This window comes from Podarcis gaigeae, assembly GCF_964106915.1.
Source record: "Podarcis gaigeae genome assembly, chromosome: 13".
NCBI lineage: Eukaryota > Metazoa > Chordata > Lepidosauria > Squamata > Lacertidae > Podarcis > Podarcis gaigeae.
Genome location: NC_139689.1, coordinates 52,754,781 through 52,766,015, shown reverse-complemented (window position 1 = coordinate 52,766,015; position 11,235 = coordinate 52,754,781). Strand labels below are relative to the sequence as shown.

At 46.5% G+C, this 11,235-nt stretch overlaps 2 protein-coding genes across 4 annotated transcripts in view; both read left to right on the top strand.

Moving 5' to 3' along the window:
• The window catches only part of TGFBR1 (transforming growth factor beta receptor 1), a 43,419-nt gene that overhangs the window by 21,031 nt on the left and 11,153 nt on the right, over positions 1 to 11,235 (top strand). The gene's annotated exons all lie outside the window — the stretch shown is intronic.
• RECK (reversion inducing cysteine rich protein with kazal motifs) overlaps positions 4,137 to 11,235 on the top strand; it is a 43,028-nt gene continuing 35,929 nt past the window's right edge. The window contains exons 1-2 of one of the 3 annotated variants that reach the window (XM_083709161.1): positions 4,137 to 4,278; positions 9,795 to 9,853. In XM_083709161.1, the coding sequence (XP_083565287.1) occupies positions 4,161 to 4,278; positions 9,795 to 9,853 (177 nt within the window). In that variant the 5' untranslated portion in view covers positions 4,137 to 4,160. Of the gene's footprint in view, positions 4,279 to 5,782; positions 5,914 to 9,794; positions 9,854 to 11,235 lie in introns of those variants that run through there. The other 2 variants (XM_083709163.1, XM_083709162.1) reach the window with 2 other exon arrangements.

Below are 11,235 nucleotides of genomic sequence, written 5' to 3'. Positions count from 1 at the left end.
TGCTGGTTGGGAATAGAATTTAGTTGTTCATGGTGTCTTGAACTAATTAACATCTGTCCAAACAGGTATATTTCGTAAAATATCCTGAGTCTAAAAATAGATAACCTGCTAGACCTGACACAAAAGTTTTGAAATAATTGCACTACTTGGGGGACATCAACATTTTAATATTACTGCTTCAATATATTCATTTTTAGGGAGCTGTACAGTTTGCCACTTCCCACAGCAATCCTAAGTTATGCTAAACAGAATCATTTGCATTGTGCATCCTATCCATTGTGCATTCTAGTCAACCTTGGATGTGCTGTATCCTCTCATTATTTCCTGCATCACATTGGCCACATGTCTTGGGTATAAGACTGATAGGCTGAACTTCAAGCATTGCTCTCCCCCATGTAGCTTAATGGCACATGCCTTATTTTCCTAGATAAGGCTCTTCTCTTATTTCTATGCAGCCTTGGTTGCTGTTCTAATTGGTTCAGAAGCAAACATAACTGCACAGCTTTCAGAAACTTAATAGTGGAAGAGGTTTTATGAGTTGGGACTTAAGAAGAAGAAGAAGAAGAGTTTGGATTTGATATCCCGCCTTTCACTCCCTTTAAGGAGTCTCAAAGCGGCTAACATTCTCCTTTCCCTTCCTCCCCCACAACAAACACTCTGTGAGGTGAGTGGGGCTGAGAGACTTCAGAGAAGTGTGACTGGCCCAAGGTCACCCAGCAGCTGCATGTGGAGGAGCGGAGACGCAAACCCGGTTCCCCAGATTACGAGTCTACCACTCTTAACCACTACACCACACTGGCTCTTAACACAAGAAGGGACCTTGTGAAATTAATTGTAATGTACTAGTCTTTAATATCTCATAGAAATCTCAAGCAAAGAGCATACATCCATGGCTTAATCATGGATGCACTGCTATGTGCCAGAGTGGTGCTGCAACTCAGCTCTGTCTCATCTGAGGTGAGAAAAGCTGCCCAGGTTCTTGACATGGATGCAGCAGTGGGCTAGATAAGGGCCACTAAGCTGAGATTGAATCCTATGGACTTTGCTACCTCTGCCAGCCCTTCAGGGAAACATAACCATTGTAGTGTCCACTGGAAAAAGTTTCCTGACTAAAGGATTTGCTAGTAACTTCCTGATAACATGCATATTGCTTAATTGTATGGTAGAAAGAGATCCAGAACAATGCTGAATTTTTCTAGGTTTACGGCATAATGCCATGCCAGTGTTTGTGTCTGGTTCTGGAGAGTAGGGGTTTGATTTCCACTCCCATCAAAGTGCGCCTGGTTCCCATCTCTTGGTGTGTAGGTATACCCAGTGCTTTTTTCGGGGGGGGGGGGGACGCAGGGGAACACATACCCCTAAACATTTTGTGAATCTTTGTACTTTTGTCCATTTACTGTAATTATTTTTCCTGATCTGAACTATAAAATGCTGGTTTTCTTGAGTCAAAATGAGATTTTTTAAATATATTTTTTTAAAAAGCACTGGGTATACATGCTTAGTTATTGTTGGCATCTGTCTATCTAGCAGCACTGAAGTGGCCTTCCATGGTGTGCAAGCATGGGCAGCATGTATGGAGGTCCTGGGCTGCTCAGACTGCAAGATGTGGTCCAAAGGAAAGCCAAGCAATATGTTTGTCACCAGCTTGGCTGCAGGAGTTGCTGGAAGTAGGCGTACAAGGCTCCATCCAACAGTCTTAGGGGCTCCACTCCAGGTTTCTGTAGGGTTTACTCCTTAGCCTTTTCTTCTACCGAAGATATCCTGCAAAGCAGAGGAGTTTTTCTCCTCCTAGATGGGCTACCTTCTCAGGTTGACAGGCCCCATCTGCCCTCACTTAATCTGCTCAATCTTCTAGAGCCCGTCTTTGCATGCAGGGGAAGTCCCTAACTCACTGAGGGTTTGAGGCCCATCGGCTACCCTCACCTGGTTTAGCTGGCTAGTCGAAATGATGATGATGATATATTATTTATACCCCACCCATTTGGCTGGGTTTCCCCAGCAACTCTGGGCAGCTTCCAACAAAATATTAAAATACAATATTCTCTCAAACATTAAAAGCTTTCTTAAACAGGCCTGCCTTCAGATGTCTTCTAAAAGTCTGGTAGTTGTTTTTCTCTTCGACATCTGGTGGGAGGATGTTCCACAGGGCGGGTGCCACTACCGAGAATGCCCTCTGCCTGGTTCCCTGTACCTTTGCTTCTTGCAGTGAGGGAACCGCCAGAAGGTCCTCGGCGCTGGACCTCATTGTCCGAGCAGAATGATGGGGGTGGAGACGCACCTTCAGGTACACTGGACCAAGGCCATTTTTGTTCCTAGGGTGTGGGGACACAATGTGGAGCAGCAGCAGGCTTCACCATTGCTGCTAATGGGCCACAACTACTGCAAGCAAGAGTCTGTCTTAGCCTAAAGGCAATGCTTACTGGAACAATGGGAATGCACACCTGAATTTACCTGCTCCATTCTTTTATTTATGCTAGCCCCGTCCCTGATATGCATATCTAGCATTTAAAGAGCATTGAAACTGCCCTACATATCAGTGCAGTGAAAGAGGTGGTGCCAGCAGGTCTAGTCATGCGGACCTTGGTTGGCACCATTGCCATTGTCTGCATGTAGTAGCAGCAGTCCCAGTAGCGGTGGGAGCACCACTCCTGAATGCAGTGGCGTAGCGTGGGTTGTCAGCACCCGGGGCAAGACAAGTAATTTGCGCCCCCTAACCCGTGGATTTGCGCCCCCTAACCCTAACCCCCAGATGTTGCGCCCGGTGCGGCCAGCCCCCCCTGCACCCCCCACGCTACGCCACTGCCTGAATGCATGGCACTGCTAGGGGAACCATTTTAATTCTGCTGCTCCCCATTATAACAATGACTATTTGTAAGCAACAGTTGTATTGACAATTGGTGACTTTGGTTGGTTTTACTAGTTTGGAAGGTGGCATTCATGGCAATCTGTTCAGAAGCTGATGTTCTGGGCCAACCCGTTCTGTTCCATATGGGTGCTGATTAGAAAGAAGTTTAAAAAGTACAACATATTGGAATGGTTTCAGGTCGAAAACACTGTTTCCAAGTGCCTCTGAGGCATCCTGCCATTTTGGCATCAGTTTTATTTATCATAAATAAATTTACCTGCCTTTTTTACACCATACTGGTAAGAATGCAGCATTGCACAAGGAATAAGGGGGGAAATCATCTGGAGGAATTGGATTGGCTCTTTCATATGCTCAGTGTTGCTCTTTCCCTCTGGGTTACAAATCCTTGTGCAGAGGCACACATTCATCCATTTTAAAAGAACATATGCAAACAGCTGAATGTTACCATCAACCCAAGAAGCCTCTTTACACAGGACCTGGCAGAGGCAGCAACAACCCAGTGATGAACTGTCTTGGCAGGAGGCAAACCATATTTATGCCCAAGCACCCAGGCGGCGTAACTGATTTTTCATTGTGAAGAAAGACCTTCTTGTTCCAGACGGCTTTTGGGAACGGACTGCTTTTAATGAGGAGCTGCTGTTTTGGTTGCCATTGTCTGCAAGCTTTTAATAGATCCCATAGATGATAGATAGATAGATAGATAGATAGATAGATAGATAGATAGATAGATATAGATAAATAGATGATAGATAGATAGATGATAGTTTTAATTCTATCAATGTTTAATTACTTTTTAATGACTAACACCCCCCCCCCCGATTTTTAGGTCTTCTTATTTTGTCTGTAATCTGTTTTGATTCCCTGTCAAGAGATATAAAGGCGGAGTATAAATAAATATATAACACTAATGAGTTAAAGTGCCAGGATTACACGCGGTTTGATTTCTATCAACGCTTAATTGTTTTTTTCAGCGATTGTTTTGTTTTCCATGTTTCCAGCTGTTCTTCTTTCTATCCGTAACCCGCCTTGAGCCCCCGTCAGAGAAAAAGGCGGCTTAGGACTCAATTCCTCTCAGCCGCCGACCCTCCCCCGAGGGCCCCGAGGGCCGCCTCACTCTGCCGGGGCTCCGGTCGGGGAGGGAAGCGGCGGCCGCCGGCGGGTCTCCCTCGCCCGCCCCGCCCCCTCCCGGCGCCATCCCCGCCCCCCCCCCTCAGACGAGCGAGCGGGGCGAGGGCGGCGCCCGGCAGCCAATGGGGAGCCGCGCTGGGCGGCGACGGCGCGGCGGGGACCGGCGATGGCGGCGCTGACTGGCCCTGGGCGGCCGCCGCGGCCGGGCGATGGCGGGGCCGGCGGGACCCTCGTCGCGGCCCTCGCGCTGCTGCTGCCGCTGCTGCTGCCGCCGGGCGTGGCGGGTGAGTAACGGTCTTGGCGGGGCGGAGGGAGGCGGCTGCCTGGGCCGCCCCACCCCCGCCGGGCAGCGGCCGGAGCGCGGCCGGGGGGCCCTCGAGGGGGAGGGAGGACCAGGCGGCCCTGCGTGCTCCTTTTAAAAACAAGAATTAGAAAATCTCAGCGCTGCACTGTGGAGAGAAAGGAAGAGCTGTTGGTCACAGTCACATAGGACCCGTGTCGGAAGAATGTAACGTGAGAAGAGCATCTGCAGGGTCAGGCCACTGGCCCCTCTGCGCCAGCATCCTGCAAGCGGGAGCGGAGCCCAAGGGCCCCCTCGCTGCCGCCCCGCCATCCCTGACAGCCTCCTCCATCTCCAGGATTTTGTCTAATCTTGCATTAAAAGCATCCAGGCGGCTGGCCGTCGCCGCCTCCTGTGGGAGTGAGTTCCATAGTTTGTGTGCTGCATGAAGAAGCCCTTTCTTTTATCTCTTCTCCCCGCATTCAGCTTCCTGGGATGCCCCTGAGTTCTCCTGTCATGAGAGACTGCAGAACACTTTCCTCTGTCCTCTTGGTCCGAGCCATGCATAATTTCATGAACTTCTCTCATGTCTCCTCTCGCTCGCCTTTTCTCTAAACATATGTGACCATTTAAGCAGGGCAGGGCGCAGCTGAGCCTCCAGTTTGAACAAAGGGCCTTTTTGCGCTCCTTAAGGGAACAAATCCCCCATTGGGACACTGACAGGACAGGGAGGAAAGGGTGAGCTTCTCCCACTCTGGAGTTGATCATGCAGACATCCTTTTGCATTTAACACATGTTGTGTGATGCAAAGCCGTTGAACTTTCTGGTGTCTTGCCGTTCAGTTTTATATTGCAGCCTTCCTTTGAAGTTCCTTTGTTCCAGTTAGGGAACCTTAGAGTCAGATACAGAGTGTTCTTGGAAATGTTCTTAGAGGTTGAAATGTTACCTTATGATATTAGCACACATATTCTCCTGGCTCATTTTGAATCAGTTTTCTTTTACTTCAATGCTCTTAGAAAGCAGTTGAGAAATCCAGAATTTCAGTGTACCTTGCTTCTCGAACAGAAGGCGTTCCCTGAAATTGTTCGAAAACCAAGCGTGGCTTCCGATTGGCTGCAGGAGCGTCCTGTACCCAATTGGAAGCTGCAGAAGCCACGCTGGACATTTGACTTCTGAAAATTGTTCGAAAACCAGAACACTTCCGGATTTTGATTGTTTGGGAGCTGATTTGTTTGGGAGCCAAGGCGTTTGAGATCCAAGGTACGACTGTAACTTATTAGGTGGTAGGTGTTCCACCTCAATGAAGAACTCCGATTTTATTTCATATTTGTGTTTGTGTGTTTGTAGATTTATTATTTTTTTACATGGGGGGAATTACTCTCCTAATGCATATTAATTGCACCATTATGGTACCCATATTGCTGTGGGGCATGCTGTGCCTGTGATACAAGGCTCATGTAATCCTTCCCAAGTAACTCTACTTTTTTATATCCATATTGCTAGGAAAGAGAACTGAGATACTTGTGTGTCACAACCCTGCAGTGTAGTCCAGTGCTTAGCTCCTGGCATTTTGCTTTCCTCCCCAGGAAAATGCAGTTGAGAAGCATGTAGCAGTCATCCTGGGGTGGTGGTAAAACAGGTGATTAATTGCTTTTTCATCCATGGGGAAAATTAGGAAGACTTGTGAGTGGGCAGGTGCATGGAATGTGTTTGCCAAAACAGCCATGGGGGGAAGTCTTAATCCCTCATCCCCCAGTGCTTCTAACTTACGTAGTCAAATCTCCAGTCCTCACCTCCATTTCTCCTAAAAACAAAAAGGCAAAACAACAGTGGGCAGTTTGAGCTTATGTGTTGTTTAAATTTTCTACTCCATTTCATCTGGTCTCCAGCCATACTGTCCCCAAGCACAAACCAGAGGTCTTGACAGAAGTTTGCTTAGTTCGGTTGCTCCCTCTCAGCCCAAATCCAGTGCCCAGTGGCATCCAGAAATCTCATGCTCCATTTCCCCCCCTTTCTTTCTTTATTTTCATGGTACAGAAGATAAATTTTGAGAAAACAATTGTTACAACAGTAAACAACAAGTAATTTGTTCTGATAAAATTACAGACTCATGCCACGTGTTAAAGTTTCATTATGCCACATTTCCCATGAGTGCAGGGTAGATTCCTGGCACAGTCAGAACAATTTATGTATTCAATAAACATTTGCCATATGTTATAAAAGGAATACGGATTGTGTTTACCTTTGCTGCTCTCACATGGCATGTTAGTTTCTCAGCCAATGCCATTAACCATACTCTGTTATACCAAGAATCAATGTTCAGCCCATCACCAGTTTTCCAGCATCTAGCTATCTCCAGACAAGCAGCATTCAATAGAAAGGCTAAGGGATCCTCTTTAGGATAATTATGAGCAGACAGGATAATCTCATGCTCCATTGGCCTACCTGCAGTAACATACATTGCACTCTTGTCCAAATGTAGCTTAGGAGTTTCACAAAAGGCACCCTCAAAACCTGCTTTCTGTTGGACAAAAGTGCATTATGCTTGTTCATTTTTTGTTTCACCCCTACCTGATACCATGAAGCAAACTTTTAGGACAAAACCCCACACCCTTCCTTATGGATTGGCATTAACATGGCTTTATCAGGTTTATTAAAAAATGAAAGGAGAGTAGCCAACAAACAGGCCCACCAATTACTCTTCTGTTCTAACTCCAAAGCATGCCACCTGGCCCTGGAGCTTTTGCAGGTTTTTGACCGATGGATCAATTGCTTAACTTCATTTCTCATAATGGGAAGCTTTTCAAGAGAGTCATGAGGCTAATAAGAGGTATGGGTTGTAGGAAGATTTTGAAAATAATTAAAAATTGACCAAAATGGTTCTCAGAAACCCAGAGCCCTCTGGCAATAGATGACAGGGTTCCAGGAGTGGGAGGCAGGTGTTGGTTGCTGCCACAAATTCCTGGCAGCCTCAAGGTTGGATTTTTTTACATCTTATACTTCTTTACAGCTTATTCATACAATAATGGACATGTAGGCAGTGTGGTTTGCTCATATGATTAGTTCACAGTCTGTCAAACCAGTCCATAGCAAGTCCCAGTAGCCAAATTTCAACATATATTGGCCGCTCTCTGGTGAAGGTCCGCTACTATTTGTCTATACAATTCCATTGTTTGGGGAGACTCAGTAATTCTGAGAAAAGTAGCCTCTGTTGCATTAGATCACCTAATTATTTTATTACCCTCTCTGACACTAAGCACTAAGAGGGTAAATTCAGATGTGAATTTAAGTTTGATTCCTTTGGTAAGACCATGGTCCACTTGAAGGACAAGTGGTTGCTGTGAGTTTGCTTTTCTATCTCAATTACCTTTGGATTGTTGACAATACTCAGCTAATTCTCCTTTACTGTTGACTTAGTGCAAGATTTAGGACTTTTGTGGGGTCTTGATTGTCAGTCCAAACATTCAGGTGAATTGAAAATGCTGATGGTTAACTTGGCTGTTTGTTCCAGAAAGCAGCCCTCTGATTCAGATCAGATTATTTGAAGGTCCATAAGGATGACAGCAGGTGATAGGTAAATTACCACTGGTAATTACCACTTGCACATTGTGCAAAATTTGGGACAGTTCTAAAGCTCTAAGTCTCAACACCAATGCAAACAATAGTGTCTCACAGGCTGGAAGTTCTGTCTTTCATTTTGTACAGGACACCTGGTACAGAGAAAGCAGCATACCAATTCAAGAACATAGTATTTTTGTTTGTGTGTGTGTGTGTGTGCGGCATAATAAGCAATGCTCCAAGCTCACAGCCTTAAATGCACACAGCCTGCCACATAATTTAGTCTGTTTGTCCCAGAAACATTGTCAGTTTCCCTATCTTTGTCTTCAAAGATACTGCCATTTGACATTTGTGGATTCACTACTGTATGGTTCAATGTTATATACTTTTAGGTGGGAGTTGAGATTCAAGTTCATGCGGTTCCAAGTATTGATAGGTCCACCAGTTAAGTGTTTTTGAGTCTATAGCGTTGGAAGCCACTTGGTTGCCTGCTTGAGCTGAGCATTCCTTTGGTGTGTGATCTCCCACATTTGGTAATCACCCTAAAGGATAACTTAATATAATACCAATCATAAATGGTTTTCAACAAAACAAAACAAAAAAATTCCTGTAGCAAATTAAATACCTGTTTTTAATGGTTTAGAATTTTTACTTAGTACTATTATTAAATTGGGATGCGGGTGGCGCTGTGGGTTAAACCACAGATCCTAGGACTTGCCAATTAGAAGGTCAGTGGTTTTAATCCCCGCGATGGGGTGAGCTCCCGTTGCTCGGTCCCTACTCCTGCCAACCTAGCAGTTCGAAAGCACGTCAAAGTGCAAGTAGATAAATAGGTGCCGCTCCGGCGGGAAGGTAAACAGAGTTTCCATGCACTGCTCTGGTTCACCAGAAGTGGCTTAGTCATGCCGGCTACATGACCTGGAAGCTGTATGCCGGGTCCCTCGGCCAACCCCAGAGTCGGCCAAGACTGGACCTAATGAATCATAGAATCAGAGTTGGAAGAGACCACAAGGGCCATCGAGTCCAACCCCCTGCCAAGCAGGAAACACCATCAGAGCACTCCTGACACATGGTTGTCAAGCCTCTGCTTAAAGACCTCCAAAGAAGGAGACTCCACCATGTCAGGGGTCCCTTTACCTTTATTATTAAATTTATTACCTGCTCTTCACCAGCAGGTCCATAGTATTAAAAACAGTTAAAACAGCAGACACAGGAATAGAGTGGGTCCTGAAAACACATGTATGATGTGCCACGTGGCAGGGTCTTCAACAGTCACAGCTATCTAGTGAAGATGCCGGACACACCTTTGTAGGGAGGGAATTCCACATATTCAGGACTGCCAGAGAGAATGTTGGCTCCTTCTTCACTAATGTGGGCAGAGGAATTACCAAGAGTGCCCCCCTTGACTTGTAACACCTGAGAGGTCTATAGAGAAGGAGGTGGTCTCAGATTTCTGGTGCCTATGTCTTTTAGAAATGTTAGCACTAGTGTGAGCACCTTGAATTGGGCCTGGAACCTGGCAGCCAGTGCAGCTGTTTTAGAATGAGTGATATGAGTTCTAAAGGGAACCCCAACTGGTACTCTGGCCACTGCATTTTGAACCCGTTGAAGTTGCTGAGTAGTTTACAAGGGCAGCCCCATGTTGCTGCTTATTGACACTAAAAAGTAGCCGGACTGGTCTTTGCAGAAGCCATGCTGGTTCTTCGGCAAACATGTTCTTCTGTATGCTTGGTAATTTTATCTTCAATAATGCTTTCCACCAGATTTCCCAGAACAGGTGTCAGCCTAGCCAGATCTTTTAAAAAAGGAGGTTATGTAGCTCACTTGCCAATCCTAAGGTACAGTAGGCGGTTTTAGGAGCAAACTACATATTTGAATGGCAAAAAAATAGTTACACTTCATCAAAGTACTTTGAGAGCACCAGTATTTTGCTGATGTTGACAGATTTATTTTTCCTTATAGGTGCATCGTGTTGTTACCTTGCAAAGGGTAACTTAATGTGTCGCGATGTTTGTGAACAGGTATGTTGGTTTTGAACCTGCACCACATTTGAACCTGTATATCCATCAGGGATAGGGAACCTTGGGACCAGGGCAGAAAGCAGCTGTCTATCTAGCCCCAGGTACACACCCCAGGCCACAAGCCTGCACCCCTCACCCTGAGTGCTGACTGGAATGTGTCATTGACTGTCAGGGAACTGCCATCAGTGCCGGAGGGAGAGAGGAAAAGCCAGAGGGATTCCAGAGAGCGTCCAGGGATCGGGAGAAGCAGCCCATCTTCTGGGGAAGAGAATCAGCGTAGCACCAGTGGAGAAGGGGGGCAGATGGGGAAAGCGGCGAGGCGGTCCCATGACTCTTTGCCTGGGACCAGCGGGGAGAGTAGGGGTCCTCCGTTGCCCACGCCCTCCTTGCGCAGAAGGCTTTCGCGCAGAGAGAGTAGGAGGAGACTAGGCGTCAAAGAGCTTCTTTGCTGGAAGAAGTTTAAGAAACGCCCACTGACGGATTCTGCCAGAGATTGAGTCAGCCACGGGTGAGTGGCTGTCCAGGCAGAAAAGGTTCACTTTGGCAACCCAGCCAGGTGTTTGCACCCAGCCAGGGAGATAAGGGAGAGAGGAAAAGCCAGAGGGATTCCAGAGAGCGTCCACCTGTGGCTGACTCAATCTCTGGCAGAATCCGTCAGTGGGCGTTTCTTAAACTTCTTCCAGCAAAGAAGCTCTTTGACGCCTAGTCTCCTCCTACTCTCTCTGCGCGAAAGCCTTCTGCGCAAGGAGGGCGTGGGCAACGGAGGACCCCTACTCTCCCCGCTGGTCCCAGGCAAAGAGTCATGGGACCGCCTCGCCGCTTTCGCATGAGCAACCCCTAGAACCATTACATTGACAATGCCCTTTTCTTGCCTGGGCAGAGAATAGAAGGGTGTGTGAGCGTGTGCAGATAGTAGCCTACTGTAGAAAGGTAAATTTTACATTAATTGCTCTGCCCGCATTTGCCTCTGACCCTGCCCTCCATGTGGCCCCCAGAAGGTTCCCAGAGGGAAACCCTGGGCTGAAAAGGTTCCCCATCCCTGGTCTATAGCCATGTGAGAGAAGTATATTAAAATTATGTATGCCACTTTCATCCTGACCTTGAAGCAGTTCCTTTAGTGTTGTAAGAATGTGCTGTCATGAATACATTTTGATCTGTAAGGCTGTGATAGTCTTCCTAACATATCAATATATGCGGAGTCACATTTGTTTCCATCTTACTTATGAGCCTAATTTATAGGGCCAAGTGATTTATGACTGAGAAAATTCTATTTTCAATTTAGATTTAGATGCACACCCTGCCTGATCTTTGAAAGTCAGCCACATCTCATCGTAATATGTTTAGGTTTGATAAGCTGAAACTTGGAAGCCCTAAGGAGATAA